The following is an 18,080-nucleotide window of genomic DNA, read 5'->3' on the forward strand; positions in this document are numbered from 1 at the left end:
AAGCCCTTAGAGCTCGTATTCCTGGCCTCCATCAGGGTGAGAAGAAATCAGTATAGTAAGGGTGATGCCATTTCCACAGAGCCACTCTCATCTATAGGTTGTGTTTGGTATTGCAGGTGCCTGAAGAGGGCCGAACTGCAATACCAGACACTTCCAATAGATAAGAAAGCTACTGATGTACTGCTGCTAACATGAAAAATGGATCTAGTACAGTTGTAGAAAAGTTTAGCTCGACTCTTAATACATTAAGGAAATGTCCTGTGGCACAGGTAATTTGCCCTCACAATAGATTTTCAATAGCTTGTTACAGAAAGTTATCATAGTCAAGTTAAAGCGACTCTCCGATCCTGGACAAACAAAGATGGCCGTACTGCTTCTCTGACTGCCTGATGCATACTGTGCATTAGCATGCATCATTAGTCTAAGCCTCTACGCCTGAGCAGGGTTGGCCAGCCGGAACAGCATGCATCTTGGACTACCAATACATACTAGTGCACAGTATGCACCAGGTAATCAGAGAAGCTGTTCGGCTTTCTTTGTTTGTCTAGGACCGGAGGGTTGCTTCATTTCACTTAAAAGGCCCCTTAGTGTACATGAAAAAAGTTTACGTTTACTTCTTATAAAGATAAACCCGCGGCTCCTCTATCCATATAACAATGTGTCCTACTGCTGGGCATTGGGTAGATCCAAACCCCTATCACTAAGCACATACAGTATATACACACCCATTTGCTTGAATAGTAGACGTTGTAGAGATTAGGGTGGATAATGGACCATGGGTATAGCTTGATATTTACAATGGAAAAGCGGTTACCAGGGACCCATACCTACCATGTACCTTTTGGGCCTTTAGGCACCAGCGACCAAATATAGGTGCTCGTTTCACACCCTCTATAATGTATACCCCTGTAGTGTACTATATGTACACTATTCTTTAATGGAAATTGAAACATCAAATGTTGTCATAGAGACCTGGGGACAGAGATCCTATAACTATAAAGCATAACTACTATAAACTTTCAGGTGACTTTTCAGAATAGGCTATCATGTGTTTGTACAGGCATTGTATGCTGCATTTATAACCAGTTTCCTCTCTCCAAGCTCTAATTTTCAGTTTTCCCTGAGCTAGTGGGTGGAGAATAGCTGCTACGATGTTTTCCATACACTACACACAAAGCATAGATGCTGCTCCTCTGTATTTATCACTCGAAGAAACAGCAGCATAGAGGACATTATACAGCAGTACAGAGCAGTGCAGACGTGATTCAAGCACTGGGGTGAGATAAAGCACTTATTAGAGGCTAGAAGAACATCAATCTTTCCCGTCAGCAGCTCCTTCCTTCTCTCCCCCCTCCTGCTCCCCCTCCATTCTCCATTGACTTCCATAGGCTGCACCTGTAACTTTATTTCCCAGTGTACAAACCTATACATAATTTTATTAGTACATTTAGAGGAAATTATAAAAATATATTACAACGTTTCTTATTTTAGCTTGTACTATTGAATTATGGATAAAAAATCTAAAGTTTAGTTGTTCTCTATTTAAAACAGACTTAATTCTTTTCAGATTTGTGATTTTTTTATTTGTTGGTTCTCATTGTAGCTCTCCCTCCGAGGGCGAGTGCTGGAGTAGGGGAGAAGTACATGAACAGTATCCAGGGTAAGGCCGTCTGCACACTGTGGAGCGGGAGCCAGCAGCAGAATCCAACCCCGACTGCAGCCGGCGACCCTGCGTACCTGTGTTCTTTCTTTCTTCTGTACTGTGGATGTTTGCGGCGAGCTGCTGTCAAACACGCGCAGTGCAGATTTTTTTCCCCAAGTATTTATTTTTCCTGCACCGTCGCTAGATGATGACTGGGAATCCGTGACCTGTCTGCAAGGTTAATTGTGGATGGGCCACAGGTCGGATGGCTCGACTGCAAGCCATCTGTTCTAAGTTGGAGCATTCTGCGATTTTTCCTCCGCTCGCGGAAATTGTAATTGATTTCTGCAAGTGTGCAGGAAAAAGCGTTTTTCCATAGCATGCTATGGACGGTATTTGCTGTGAATCCACGGAGCAGATGCCCGTCTCTGATTCCGCAGCAAAAATCCATTTGCGTGCAAACGGCTTTAAAAGGAGCTCTGGGACCTACAAGGGAAGATGCAAAGACCAGGATTGATGAAAAGCAAAAGGAGCTGCTGCTTCAGACTTTACCTTGCAGGGGGGAAAAAAAAGACAGTTTTTTTCCCCCTAAGCCATTTTTTTTGGAAAAATTGAAGAAAAAAAAAAAAGTGTAGAATATGTTCTTTTCCAATGATAAAGAATATGATATTCAGACTATATTACATTAAATAAAAATGGCTTTAGAACAAGAACTGGGGGGGGGGGGGATTATTTTCCCCCAGGGCCTTCCCATCTCTACTCAGTACTAAGGAGCACAGGTGTGTATTATGGAGCCAAGAACCAGGTCTACATAGATGTCTAAATAGAGTCTGCAGGTTAGTATTTCTCAACCTCCACATCTGTACTCTGTAGTGTCTGCCCTAGAAAGGCAGCGCGCGGTATCAGTTATGGGATACCGTACATCAAAGTCGAAGCGAAATCAATGGGAGCTGCACCTGCAATTACAAGTGCCGGCCACTACATGGGTTGGAGCAGGGGCTTCCGCTCCTACCCCAATATATATCGGCACTGACAGCAGGCGCTGCCTGGAAAACCCCTTTAAAGTAATGATACCATTTGCCTGCCCAGTCTTTGCGGAGGAGAAAAAAAAAGTCACTGTATTCTAGAAAGGAGTAAAAGTTGATCAAAGAGGATAACATGATGACCGAGCCAAGCAACAAAAAGTAACAGGATATCATCAGCGATGCAGGACTGGATGTCAGCGGAACATTATATCCCAATCCCTGGCTACAACACAGAAGAGTTGACCTGGAACAAAAGTGCTGAAATCAAGTTGATTCATTATTGCCTTAAGAGGGATATTACAGTTTCAGCAAAAAAAAGTGTTGCTTCTTTGTATTTACAATTCTCTATCTTTTATACATCAATTCCTCACCGTTTAAGATCTCTGCTTGCAGTCATAGAATGGATATAACTCATGTGATGTTGGGATAACTATACTGCAGCGAGCCGTGTAGCTGTGTGCCCATCACACAACCAGAGGGGATTTTATCCACTGCTACTGAATGCTGCAAGCAGAGATTTTGCAAAAAAGTCTGGGAAGGGTACAGAAAGTATGTTGTAATATTGTACAACTTTTCATTACTCAAAGAATCAGCATTTGCAGAAGCATCATGGACGACTCCTTCCGGAACGCGGTCAACATAGCGGGTCTTTTCAGGGGAAGGCGCACAGCGCCAGGCAATTCGTTAGCAGGAAAAATGCAGCATATTTGTGGGCAGATTTATCCCTTCCGACTACGCATGCACCGCCTTGGGGGTCACTGGGCACACTGGAGACTTGGGCTGCGGCTGTGATGACGTGGAGATCATTTCCACGTCGCTTGCAGAGAAGGGGGGGGGGGGGGGGGGGGAGGCGTTAGGGTAGGGACACTGAGCTCCAGAAACTGGCCAGCCCACCACGATCGGTGCAGCATGCACACCAGACCAATCACATGCAGCATGGGAGAAAGAAAAAAACTCTTCTGTTTGACACAGGGTGGCCAGCAAAGCAACTGTTGCGATGCTCAATTCTGTATTGTTTTAACAGTGTTGGCAGAGCTACATGTGAAAACGCTGGTGGCAAATTCCCGGTTTGCTTTCAAGGAATATCTAACACTTCACAGAGTTGAAAGTTCACTAGAAGGCATGAAGTGTAGGCAATCCTCTGAACTAAAAGGGAGTTAAAAAAAATAAAAAATGTTCAGTTGATCAGAAAAATAAAGAAATTAAAGAAGAATCGCAGTCTTCTGCTCCAGTGGCACCCTATCCAGCGCTGACGTTCCGATGCCCACAAAGCAGCTGGTGGGCATTCAGGTGCCGTACACTAGTCATGTGACTATTTGGCCAATCTCAAGCTTCAGAAGCAGAGGTAGAATTTCCATTGAAGCTTGTGGTTGGCTGAGTAGTCATGTGCACAATGAATGGCATGAGAACAGCCACCAGCTTCTTCTGGGTTCGGAGCAGCAGCCACCGAAGCTCTAGTGGTGAACAGTGCGCCACTAGAGCAATAGATGCGTGTGGTTTCTCTGTTCAAACCTCAGCATTTATTATACATATGCCCCATTTACTTTAAAGGAGTTTTCTAATATTATACAAATAGGGGTGTCCTCATAGGTCATGTGTGTATGAATGGCACGTGATAACTGCCAATTTAATAGAATGTGACTGCTGCAGCATCTTGTAGCACTGAACCGGAGTGGCAGCACTGGAGCTTCGGGATATTTAGGAGGAGAGTATGTTTATTTCCCCTTTAATTAAAGCAACTTGCTGTACCTGTCCCTTGCCGAATTTTTTGTCAAAAAAAACTTTTAATTCAGAAACCACTTGATAGAGAAGCTGCTTGGTTCTTTGGTCTACAGAGCTTGAGCTTTCATCCTAAAGCAAATAGGTTGATGCTGAACTGTAACATCACTGTGTGAAAGGTTCTAGAAGGGCAGTAGTGAAGCGTCTACCATTAGTGGAGTTGAAGTAAAAAGCATATGACTTATTATATACTCTCTGGGACTTATCCTGGTGTCTAAGTCATTGGAAGTCTGTTTTTCTTTATCAGCAGCCCATCTCTTCTCCTGTCCAAATAGTTTGCTTCGATACATCAGAGGATTTCCTAGACTCAATACAACTGTAGCATACTTTCAGTAGTAAGTAGTAATAGGTCTGAGCAGGAACTACTACTTTGGTGGGACTATACAAGATTAGAAAATAGCCATTGACACTTCTGCCCAGGGAGCATAGCTATAGGGGGTGCAGAGGCAATGCCACACCCAGTGCCTGGAGACCAAGGCCCCTCTGCCACATAAAACAGCACCAGTATTATACATGGCACAAGATTAGAGGAGGGCCCTGTTACAGACTGCATGGGGGGCCCAGGTAGACCAGGGCTCTCGATCCACAGGCTGCATCTGGTATTGCACCCAGCCATACACATGAGCAGTAAATTAGTCTCTGCTTTCCAAACCAGGTTAGCTCTTTGGCATTAAAACATTAATTTGAAATGCAGTCAGCCATGCTGGTATTGTGCATTAATTATTTCTTCACTCAGGGCAATTAGGCAACACCCAGATAATGGGCTGAGCTCCGGAGCAGTAATCTCCACTGGAATGGAGCCATCTTTCCATTTCACCATGAGGCTAAATATCTCAGAACACAAGTATAAATATTTAGATGCATTCTTCTCCTAAACTAAACTGAGCTTTTGGCATCACGCTGAAATAGAAGTGGGTTTTTGAGGTGAAACCATAATTATATTTGTACATACACAGTAAAATTCCTTTAATCCAGCATCAATGGAATCTGGTAGGCAAGGACCACCTCAGGTTAAATGACACCTTGTGCAGAATGTCTTTTGGAGCCTCCCCATGAGAAGACTAACGGATTATATGAGGGAGACTTGCTTTAGTCCCTCAGCTTGTTACAAAACACCTGGACCTCCCGCACTTCAAATTAATTTAAAGGCAATGGAAAACTTAGTAAGATGTGTGTATTGATATTTTTTCTTCACCAAGCCGCTGCAGAAAGGAATGATGCGGTTTATCTGTTTTTTGCAGAGTTTTCCTTCTCATGCATTTAGAAAGCCTCATACTTCACTTGCAGGCTTTCCTACAGGTTTCTCTCCTGGGGTGGGGGTTGCCAGTATCAAACTGGTCTCTGTCACACACACACACACAAGTGCCAGGCTCAAACTCTATACACACAACATACATTACATACACTTTAGACAGAGAGGAATTATATAAAACATGAAAGTTAATGACTGAATCACCGCAGCTGCTTTATATAAAATGAATGCATCAGAAATTGACATTACAAATCAGGATTTCATTATAAAAATAGGATTTCAATTTAAAAAAAACAAACTTCCATAAAAATTATAATATATATATTTCCTGCTTTCTGCAGCTCAGCAAGGCCTCCCTCACACAGTCGCTTTTTACGCTCCTATTGGTTTCAATGGAGCCTTTCATAGAGTCGCTCAATCGCAGCACTTTCCAGCGTCGGACTTTTTTGAGCAAAGTCTGTTCTATTTTTGATGTTTAGCACACCTCATCAATGTTGACATATGCTAAACTCCACTGTCGGACGCAGGGAGCTGCAGACGAAAGTGAAAGTAAAGTCATGGCGCTTTGCTGAATGCCTGTGTGACGCAGGCAAAAAAGTGGTGATATTGCGATTGCCAGTGTGAAGGAGCTCTTAATGGTCACACGATTCTTCTGTTGGAGGACTAAGTAAGGCAGGATAGTAACACTATGGCCTCCGACACACTACTATGTTTTGGGGTCATGTGCTATCTAATTCCATGGACAGCACACAACCACCATAATAGCCTATAAGGCTACACACATGGATGTCTTCACATAGCCTGGTGGGCCCTGTGAAAAAGCTCATGGCATGTCCTATGCGTGGCAATTTCACGGATGCAAATTAGGACATGCTAATGCATGTCAACGTGCCGAGTACTGTGCTGGCCAGTGTGAGCTGCCCCGGAGTCTCTTGGCGAAACGCACTTATGGCTAGTGTGCAACTAGACTATGAAACACGTTTTACCGTACATCCCCGGATTCTGCCTGAATCCCTGACAATTGCATTCAGATGGAACTACAGGCTTTCATTATTCAAATGAAGTCCAATAAGGTCTCTGTTAAAAGCAGATTTCCGTCCCTTTCCAGCATTTATGCTGGAAAGAATAACGTAGTTGAGCAAGTTATTCTGTTTGGCACAAATGCCGGAAAGGAAATCTGCTTAAATGGAGACTTTATTGGTCTTCGTTTGACTAATGAAAAGCCTAATGAAGTTCCATCCTGAGGTTCCTTCTAAATTCCATTTTCAAGGATTCAGACAAAACCCCAGGATGTAGAGTAAAACAGTCACAGACTTCAAGTTGTACTCCTTTCAATAAACCTGGGGCATTTGGCATTGCCTGTTTTATCCCTTCCCAGTTGTGTCTTCTTTAACCCCTTTGTGGAGGGAAATGGGAAAAAAACGAAATTCTACCATCTTTGAGTGCGCCCTGTTTCTATAGTGCACAAGCTGCAACAAAAATGACACGATAACTTTATTCTATAGGTCAGTACGATTGCCTATAGGCATGGCTTGATAGGGAATCTTCTATCACAGCCCTGGGACCTTTCAAAAGGCTCCTGACTGCCATGACAACCGCACGGCAAACCGAAATCTCATTGTGGGGGGGAGGGAGGGGGGTACAGGACCCTGGAATATCGGTTGGGGCATTTAAATTCTGTCAGAATGGACTGCGGCATTTAAAGGGCTAACAGCTCAGATGAGCGGCACAGCTTATCGGAGCTGTTGCAGGCAGGTGCCGGTTGTAATAAACAGCCAGCACCCGCATTATATGGAGCAAGATTGCCCCGTGACATCCTCTCATACATACCCCGAAGCTGCAAGACATAACTGTATGCCCTGTAGCGTTAAGGGGTTAAAGCTTGGTCTTTCATAAATATAAGGTGCAATTCAAGGTCTAAGTTTTCCTAAAAAATTTTTCTTGGGAAAAGGAGCAGATAGGAACATGGAAGACATTTTAGAAGACACAGGATTGTTTGGGGATGAGTCAGACAGATGGCAGCATCACCCAGTGGACAGAACCCACATAACAGCGGCTGGAGTTAGAAGTGTTTTAAATACTTAAAATGTCACATTTCAAGAATCATCAGTTTTCTTCACTTGCGTGGACTGTCACCCATTGACATTGATCATCAGTTGAGGGAGAAGTGAGGTTAAGAGGTTATGGATGTGCAACATTTCTAAGAAGGCCAAACGTCAAGTGAGAACAAAGCAAAGAAGCCTTAGCCACACACCAGCCGGTCCAATAACATGATTGCATGGATAGAGCAAATAGTTATGGAGGGCCGCTGACGACTGTGGATGAGACTGGCTGCAAAGTCATCATTTTTGTAGGATCTGTACACACCATCCCGCGTGAAGATTCAGAGAGTCTCCTGAAGGTGGGTGCCATGATTCCATGAAGACAACTTCTCCTGCTCATCAGGTAGCCCTTATCCAGGGATTTCCTAATGCTGAGACCTTTGAGTGGTTCCTCATGCTCCCTACTCAAATGACCCTTCACCTTTGCCTTTTTGCTTTTTCTAATGATGGACGTTCTCTGTGGTTTGCATCAGTGGTGTGTCTATTGCATAAGCAATTTTCTAGTGGGAAAAACAGACCCCCTAAAAAAGGGTTTTAGCAGCCATACGATCATGGCATCAACATTGTGAAAAATGTGTACGTCAAGAGAGATTATGTTGAGAAGGAACAATACTTCCAGCTTTTTGGGGTAAGTGGCTTTTTAGAAAAATTACGAGACCGTAGAACCTCAGCGCTCCTCGTAAGTCTAAAATTACAGCTCTAAGAGGACCATAACCCCTGTTCACACTTCTTTTGAGTAAAACAATTGTCACAAATTTGGAAAGATGACTTCCTCACCTGTGTAATTTCCGCACAATTGGACATAAACTGAACAATGTGAGCCATTAAGCTCAGTTTCCCAGTTGCGTAAAAAGTAAGATAAGTATGTCTAGTTCATTACATGATCTCTGATCATTGTCCCGTGAATTGTACATACTTTGCCAATCACTATCACCTCATCATGTAATGAGCACCTCACCCATCTAACTAAACACAGGTCTATGTCAATCTAGGGTGACATCTATGGCTTATACACACAATGTCTCCCAGGGATTAAATTGATTTTAATCCTTGTTGAAGTGTGTCTAGTATTTGACATATTCAATAACAAATGTCCCGGCCAACTCCTATAGTGGATTAAACCAATCAATAGAAGATTGAGAAACCGATAAGGCAATTAATAGTGTCTACAGAAGCCAGTGCCGCCCTGCTGAATTTTAGGAAACTTGGATTCCTGTCAATACCTTCTTTCCATAACCTAGTTAATAGTAGCAAAGTACTCCAACATGGCAGAAGAAACATCCAGTCCTAGGGATGTAAAAATCACAAGCCTCCTGGAGCTAGAACATATGTGTGAGGAGGTCTTGTCTTTACTTCCACCATTTTTTATTTTAATGTCTGTACATGACTACGAGGCGGCCATCTTGCCTAAGCGGCAGTTAATTTCAGTTAGGGATATACTTTTACAGCAGCCTCATGGGCCACAGACACGATGGACAAGAATGTATTCATTGACTTCTAAGGGAGAATGTTATGGGTATGCACTGTCACCTGTGCAGAAAGAGGGAGGAGGTGAACTATACTCTAATCTATGCAGGGGGAGAAGCTGTGACTCGCCTATTGTGCATGGCTGGTCCTCTTATCTATATACAGGGGTTACCTTTCACTGTAATGCTGTCTGTTCAGAAGTGATCTCTTTAGAACAGGAAGTATCAACTATTATTAATAGGCTTAGTGGTCATTGTGAGAACTGCAGGAATTTAGGATTTTATTTTTTTAAATAAAATGTATGTTCAACATAAGATCCGGATTTAAACATTAGGGCGCTTTCTGATGACACCCTAAAAAGTCTTAGAAGCATATTTGTAAGGGAAATTATTTTTGCTTACTAATCAGGATTATAAAATTGTCCCAAAAGTGCTGAAGTGTAGGTCAGGCCCATTGTGTGCATCCTCTAGCAAGTTTCCATAGCTGATCTGGTGGACCTTAGGAGTTACTGACAAAGGCCAGATCTAATACCTTGTTCTTGATGAAGTCAAGGCTTGCTGTCCATTGCCTGCCTGTGATTATCTTCTATATCAGTGATGCACAAAATTTTCTGGTCTGAGAGCCACATTGTCATACTCAACTACTTCCAAGGGTTGGAATGAAACTTTAGCGCGCGTTCACAAGTCGGGGAATTGAAGATTTTCCGCGAAAAATAAGCAATAAAATACACAGATTCCACAACAAAAAATAGTAATGCTATTTGTGTAACACATGTGTTACAGAAACTGCTTACCACCCTGTGCTATGCTATTCCCATAACATCCATTTACTGCAATGGGAGTTACGAAAACAGTGCAAGGATGCCGTTCTCGTTAACCCCCAGTGAGGTGGTCTGGAAGCCAGCTGTGGGTTTCTCATCTTACAAGGAAGTACTGAGATGGGAATACCCCTCTAATAAGAATGTACAATATAATCAGAAAAGGCAGAGAACTCCGCACTGGCCTAGTTCAGTAGAGCTGGAGTCCCCATTGACAGCACCGTTCTAAACTTAAATGTCAGCACCACTTGATCTACAGCCTTGCATTATAATACTGTTTTATTGACTGCCAGAGCGCACACCTACTGCATTGACAGCTCACATACTGTGTAATTAAAGTGTCTTCTCTATATGTTACACAACACAGGAGCTTGTCGCAGCCTTCTATGTGAGCATCAGCATCAAAGAGTATTGTAATGCATGGCTATACACCATCTTACAAAGAGTAGTTGGACACCTAACCAAGAATCAAAACTAGTATTTATATACGTATGTTAATACTTAGTGGGGCTCCTTTGGCCTTAATGGCATTGGATATTCACTGTGGAATACTTTCTACTAATGTCCGATACACTTCAGCTGGTATTTCCCTCCATTCATCCTGTAAACACCTGGCGAGTTCTCTCAAAGAAAAAGGACACTGTTCATATTTTCTGACATTCTAGTTCGTCCCAAAAATGCTCAGTAGGGTTCAGGCTGGGACAATATGCAGCCAGTCCAATCGTGGAACATCCATATGTAAAACAGCACTGGATTTGTGACAAGGCACACTGTCTTGTTGGAAGGATGGCTGACCATTCCCAGAGTATTGTCAGCAGCATATTATGGTATAGGATGTGAAGGTACATCTCAGTGTTCATGGTTCTTGTCACTACAACCAACAGATTGAGATCATGCCACGTAAAATATTCCCAAGGAAATAATGAAACCTCTGCTGTACTTAATCGTTGGCACAACACAATCAAGCAAAAGACATTCTCCAGGTTAAAATCGAGAGGGATCCAACTCTTGGGACCCCCATCCATCAGCAGATCGTCCGTTCCACTACCAGTGCAGTGGGGCCAGAGGCCAACATCAGCACAGTAGAAGTGGGAGCAGCGGCTTCACTTCCATTGAAATCAATGGGAGCGCTGCACTTCCTGAGGAAAAAAAAGTGCAAAAGAAACACGGCGTTTCCACTGATTTCAATGGGAGTGCAGCTGGTAGTCCCACTGCCTCCCTTGCCCGCTGATGACAATGTTTGGCCCAACTGCATTAGTTGACAGACAGGTCTCCTGAGCAACAAATCCACAATGATCAACCACTGATGACCTATGGGGAGGATAAGTCATCAGTTGGAAAAAACAAAAACAAAACAGAATGCCCCTTTAACATGTTGTGAAGCTGCTGGGAGTTTGGGGAAAACATCCAATTGTGGGACAACTTTTAGGGACAGCCACAGCAAATTGTTAAAGGGCCACTGTGGTGTGATTTTTTGGGGGGTAATTTTGTAACTAGTCCACTGTATATATAAGTCGGCTAGCAGTAGGTTTGTTACGCCTTTCTATCTGAAAATTCCTGGAGTTGCTCTGCAGTTGGGTCATTGCGAACGCCTGGGAATTACTTGAATCTCTGTTCTCTCCAGGAGTCACTATTTCAGTCACCAGAATTTTTGTATGAGGAAACTGCATGGACTGTACCACACAAGCTCTTTACAAGGTTGAATAAAAACTAATATAACAATTACGATTATTATACCTCTGTCACACAGTTATAATGAAAACGATGACAGTATGCTGTATACTTATGGTATTTAGCTTATGTAGGTAAATATGGAGGTTTATGATATTTAGTATCCTTACAGAAGGCAGAGATGGTACTGCCTCTAGCTTTTCTTGTGATGCTGGGCTGAAGCATCATGGGAATGCTAGCACAGCATAGTAGAGAATGCGGGGAGAAATCGAAAAATCAAGTTGGAATCCGTTAAGTATCAGGAGGCAGCATTGCATGGAAGTGACTGTCACACTGTGGACCTCTCCTATGTGTATTGCAACAAGGTGAAGAGACAAGGTTAGGAAAATGTCTTTGCTGGAGTGGCCATTAAAGAGTAAATACTTTCAGCTATTTAAAACAAACTTAGCATTACTTTATAGGGCTGTGCTCTATTTGGACACATTCCTCATAAAAAGCAGAGCAGGCAATGGGTCAGACACGATCACGGAAAGGGAAGCCAAAACAATCCCACTATTTTAGAACCAGATACAACTGCAAGCTATAACAATACTCTTTCATGACTTGCTGAAGAAAAGTCACAGCAGGAAATGTATACATGAAAATGACGTTTATAGAAGGATATCCCCAGCTGGAAGGACATCGTATGGAATGACTGCTTATCCGTTCTCAACTGTAACGTAGCCAAAACAAAAGTATTTGCCCTTTTATGTGGCCGATTCAAATTCCCCACCCAGCGGGTATCTAAAGGATTATCGTTCAGTGTAAATAAATGTCCAGACTGAACGAACAAATGAGAATTTGTTTGCTTCTCGATTGTCATTTGGTTTTCTGACACATCGGCCCATGTAAACAGGCAGTCGCTCACTTATGAACGACTTCCTGTTTATTGTGAATTGAGGTGGGCCGGCCCAAAAGAACCCGAGACATTGTTCCATGTAAAAGGGCCTTTAAAAGGGGAAAACTTATTTCCCGTACAAATGAGGTGTCAATGATATGGATCATCTCACAACATCCAACACTACATACTTATGCATGAATTCTGATAATCTGCTACCATTTAGGACTTAGTGTGTTGGGATAATGTGAAGATCCAGATTATCAAAGCTTTAAAAGGGGTATTTTCATCTTGGCCAACACACAGCCCAGAGGGAAACACCACTGATTACAAGGTGGTTAGGATGACAGACAGCCAACCTGGCTAAGCTACACTTCTATGGGAGTTAAGGAAATAGTGTAGCGCAGGATACTCACTATTTCTATCCTTCCAGCCAGCGTATTCAGGGTGCCTGGGGACACTAACTCAAGATGGTACGGATTGCAGGAGGTGGGATCAACACCTATCAGACCTTCATTGTGGCCGTCCACGCGCAGTTCATCTGACGTCAAGAACATTCCACCACCAGTGACGTAGCTGACATATATAGAGAATACGAGTGGATTGGGTACGTGATGTCAGCGAACGTTTGGCCATTTGGACAGCGAGGGCTTGACTATACCACGGATTCACGAAACAGCCCATATTTTTGATAGTAAGAACTACAAAGATCTTTATGGTAACACAGATGAATAAAGAGTGGTTTATAGTTCTTGGACAACCCCTTAATTTGAACTTTGAAAACCGAGAACTGTTGGGTCATTTCCTGAAGCTATTGCCAATGTTATGAAGACTTCCAAAGCAATGCGTTCATAGCATGCCATGTCCATATGCCCTATTTGCGTCATAGAAAAAAGGGGTTTCCTCCATTCAGGAAACCCCTCCATTAGCTGAAGAGACTAAGAAAGCTTGGTGAACCCACCTTGGCCATGTATCACATGGGCAGTGTAGGTCACATCTGATCGTTTGTGGTTTAGGAGCCAGAACCTTGGCGATCTGGGATGTTAACTTTTTTTACACCGTAGTTGACAGCATGTTTTATTTTATTAATGTGACATTCTTTCACTGGACATGAGAACCCAATGAGGTTAAAGAGAAAAAAGGAACTCTGCGCTATGGTCTTGGCTCCGAATGAAGTTAGGTGAGGAAACAGCTTACACTATCTACAGGTGACTGCACTTAATGTACCTCGAAAAAAAAATATTCTCCCAGTCCTGCCGTCATAAATCATGAACTTTACACTGGTATGCCCAGCTTCAGAGAGAAGCACAAGACAAACAACCAGTTCTGAAGCGCTCCTGGTCATCAGGCGGTAAAGTGTATCCTGTGATCTTCTGACCTACAAATGAGTGCAAACTATCAGACTAGAAGATATTAGCCCCTTAAAGAAGCAGTATACAGATAAAGCAAAGTTTAACTTGACATCTTCATAGGCTTTTGTTGTGCTAAGATAACTTATCAAAGTTTAACTTAGAAAAATAATCTGGTCCTTACACTTTATAATCCACTTTTCAATAGAGCTGTAGTTTTTTTGTTGTGGTTTTCCTGTCGACATAGTTGTATGTTGGCTTATTTTTTGTGGGATACGTTGTAGTTTTTATTGACATTTTCCAGTACACACAATTTACTAATTAACTTTTATTCATTTCTGTGGGTGGTAAAAAAGCAGTAATTCTGCTTTTGCCTTTTTTCAAGCTGATCACAGTGTAGCATAAATATTACAGCACAAATTAACTTTACTGTTTGGGTCTTTGCGATGACGGCATTGCTAAACACGTACATTTCATTGGAAATACAGGAAACCATGGGTAGAGGCTGCTGTGACACTAAGGCCACACACGCAAAACGTCGCATTCGAAGTCACAGCGCTTTAACGCAATTTCGAGCAGCGTTTTTGATCGCATTGTACAGTGTTTGTCAGCATTCTTTAAACGCACTTCATCATTGTGATGGGTGATGAGTTGCATTAAGAAGTGCTAAAAAGCTCAAAAATCGTGGCTTTAGAAATGCCACATTCGAACGCTAGTCTGCGACACCCCATTGAAATCAATGGAGACGGTGTACCCCGATTATAGCAGCATTTGAAACGCTGCGCTAATCGCAGTGAAAAGCGGGCTGTGTGAGAGCAGCAGGCTGTTTAAGGCAGTACATCTGTTTTTATTATATAATGGGCTATATCCCGTGTATGTACGTGGCAAAGTAGAACATGCTGCCAGGAGGCAAACCCAACCTTCACAATGGGTGGGTGCTGTGTCCCCCAATAAAGACTATGAAAAAGGGTTTTTATGGTAAGTGTAGAAACCGTTTTTTCTCGCTCACTTCATTGGGGGACACAGGAGACCATGGGACGCCCAGCAGCAGACCCTGATGTGGAGAAAAGAAAATTGTCACAGATAGTGACAATATGAAAAGGAGCCTGCAGAAAAGGATGCAAAAGCGTGAACGTACGTAGAATGTAAGCAAGAAGTGAATGAAGGGCAATGCAGTGGCTCTGCATGTTGGAAGAGACCAGAATCGAATGGTTGCATTATGGGTAAGGCACGATCACCCTGAAAGAGTGCCATAATCAAAAGGGAAATTCTGCATTTGAAAGGTAAAACAAAAAGAAAGATTACATGGAGGTCGAACGGACACAGGATGGCATAAGTGCCCTTTTTTTCTTCTCTCTGCTCCTCTACTCTTCCTCTCTAATAACTAAAAAGTCATCCTCTGATGTTATCTCAGCGGGATGATGATGTTAGCGTCCAATTCCCCCCCCCCCCAAAAAAAGTGGAAGAGACAGTGGGAGGGTCACACCTGGTTCCTATGTAAAATATGAACCGCTAGGAGGGTGAGAGGTACCGCAGATGGATAATACACCCCATAGAAGTAGGCACGACCTATATAGATGTGAAAGGAAGAAAGCCCATGAGATCTGAAGGAAGATAAAAAAAAAAAGCAACAGTAGAGAGCTGTGTGTCCAAAAAGGTCTGCAAGACTAGGCATAGGGATTAAACATCCTACAAGAGGGGAAGGACCATGACTACAACCAAGAGGAAGGAGGATTATGCCAGGGCCTAGTGAGCTTGAAGAAATGAGGACTGAACCCTTAAGAGGACTAAGGGTTATCCGTTCATCAGTAAAGAGACTGGAGAAAAAAGAAAAAAAAAACGAGTTAGAACTACCGGTATTTATCCCCACAAGAGAGCGAAGGCCTCCATCTCCATGCTAGAGTATAAGAAAATAGAATAACTTGTTTAAACTGATGACTGGAAGACCTGGACTACTGAAACGACCACTGAGGGACAGAACTGCAAGCTATAGCATCATAAGATGAGGAAATCAACCTTCGTGGGAAAACAGGCTAGGTCTGGTCCATCAGTTTGGAAAGTGCCTTCCATGTAGTACTGGTAAGGAGCACACAAGGAAGAGGAGGAGTGGAACAGACTGAGATTGAGGACATGGTGACGAAACCGTGATACCCGTGGAGTATCCAGGAGGTGAGACAGTCTACGCAGTAATGCTTTTGAACTGAAAGACAAATGGGTGGAAGTTCGAATCTATGAACAGCAATTCCTAATGTAGGTAATTGGAGACTGAACGTCTGGGAAAGTGGATGCAGATAGGGCCAAGGCAAGGTTTTCAGTTGGGAGAAAAAGACTGAGCTGATGACTTCATGAAGGTTCATGCACTTGGTACTTCGGTAGCAATGCAACAACTGCAGTGTAGATTGTGGTTGAAGCTACAGTCAAGGTCTCGAAAGGCTGGAGGAGCATTCCAGGGATTCCAAGGTCCCGCTTTGTATGATGCAGCGAAAAATCATTTGGTCGCGTCCAGAGTATGAAACCAATGATCGGAGGAGTGGTAGAAGGGAGCGAGAGGAGGGGAGCCTAATGCAGACACTGGGGTTTGAAGGCTAAGATGGATTGGTGCCAATGGAAGAACTTCCACATTTAAAGATTGATCTATTCCGGCAGCTAGCATGGTACCACTCCCATATATGTGCCTTGTGAAGGATCTGTATGCGGAAACAGTAATGATCAGAATGCCCAGGTCTTGGTCCAGAGAACCCACTTATCATCTGGAACAGGACACACATATCCTTGACAAGCTGTGTAGTGCCTCCCAAACAGATGCAATGGGAAAAAAACAACTTTTTCTATAAACTAATGTTAGGGGTAAGACCTTTTCACATCTGCACTTATATTTCCATTGCTTGGCCCTAGCCTCTAAGCCGAACAACGAAAATACTGCAAGTGCTGGATCCAGGACATTTTGAAAGGGACCAGACAAACCCTAATGACTGTAATGGGGTCCCATCCAGCTTATGGCAAGCGAACCAGCCGCATCCTAGACGAAACAATGCAGCATGCTGCTCTATTTTATCCAGGACATTATGCCAAATCTGCACCGAGGTGCTGAACGGAGAGATAATGAACAAGATATCTTTTGGTAGAATAGTATGGGAAAAAAAAAATCTAAATTCAAAGTTCCCATAAAACATAACAGGAAGAGCAGATGTCGGTGGAGAAAGACACGAGCAACAACCAGAATCCGTGCACAGGAACGTGAATGGAAAATGATCAAAGGTTTCCTGCACGTCTTCAGATAGAATCTCATTAATATTTGGACACAACATAAATCTAATACAGCCCTATCTATGGCTCACCGATATAATAACTGAGCTCTTACTGCAAAACTACGAATGATAAGTGAATAAACTGATAGGACTAATGACAGACATTATAGAGGAAGGGCATGGGCTGGGTGTCTTGATAAAGGTCACTGATCTCGGAGGTAACGCCAATATATTTTTTTTTAATTTAAATAGTATTTTTATTGAATAAATTGAAATAGGAGAACAAAGTACAACAGGAGTAAGAAAAGATATGGGCAAACATCTAGAGCGAGGTATATTGCTGTATACATGAGGTACAAGTAGTGCAGGCCCCATCGGACTATTTGTGCCACAGAGAAGATAAACTTTGTCTACTCATATTTAGTATAAATCAGAACATGCATAACCATAAAACAAGGGTTATACTAACCATCTAATCACAACAGCTTTTTCCCAACACAACCCTAGTCAACCAAAGAGATACAAGATACCTCATCTTACCTTCAACCATGAGTATAGGCTCCTTTCCTCCACCGTGTGCCAGCATTTCCTTGCGATAGCGCTCTCCCATCACCCTATAAAACAAAACACACAAGGCATTTCCAGTTACCAGCACCTGCATGCTCAGGAATAGTTAGGAGCAAACTTTTGAAAAGTTTGGTTCAGCCGCTTCAAACTTCTGCAAAAAGTTCAATTTGGTTCAAATTAGTGGAACTGAATTGGCAGTTCACCAAAACCCCTAAGGCTGCCTGCACACGGCAGAGCCGGATTGTGCAAGCAGGAGCCCGCAGTGCAATCTGACCCTGGCAGCA

At 42.9% G+C, this 18,080-nt stretch overlaps 1 protein-coding gene across 1 annotated transcript in view; it reads right to left on the minus strand.

Moving 5' to 3' along the window:
* Nucleotides 1–18,080, minus strand: part of MIPEP (mitochondrial intermediate peptidase) — a 75,858-nt gene that overhangs the window by 5,485 nt on the left and 52,293 nt on the right. Inside the window, exon 18 of the mRNA XM_066582271.1 lies at nucleotides 17,770–17,843. Within this exon, the coding sequence (XP_066438368.1) occupies nucleotides 17,770–17,843 (74 nt within the window). The remainder of the gene's footprint in view (nucleotides 1–17,769; nucleotides 17,844–18,080) is intronic.

Source organism: Eleutherodactylus coqui, chromosome 1, assembly GCF_035609145.1.
Source record: "Eleutherodactylus coqui strain aEleCoq1 chromosome 1, aEleCoq1.hap1, whole genome shotgun sequence".
NCBI lineage: Eukaryota > Metazoa > Chordata > Amphibia > Anura > Eleutherodactylidae > Eleutherodactylus > Eleutherodactylus coqui.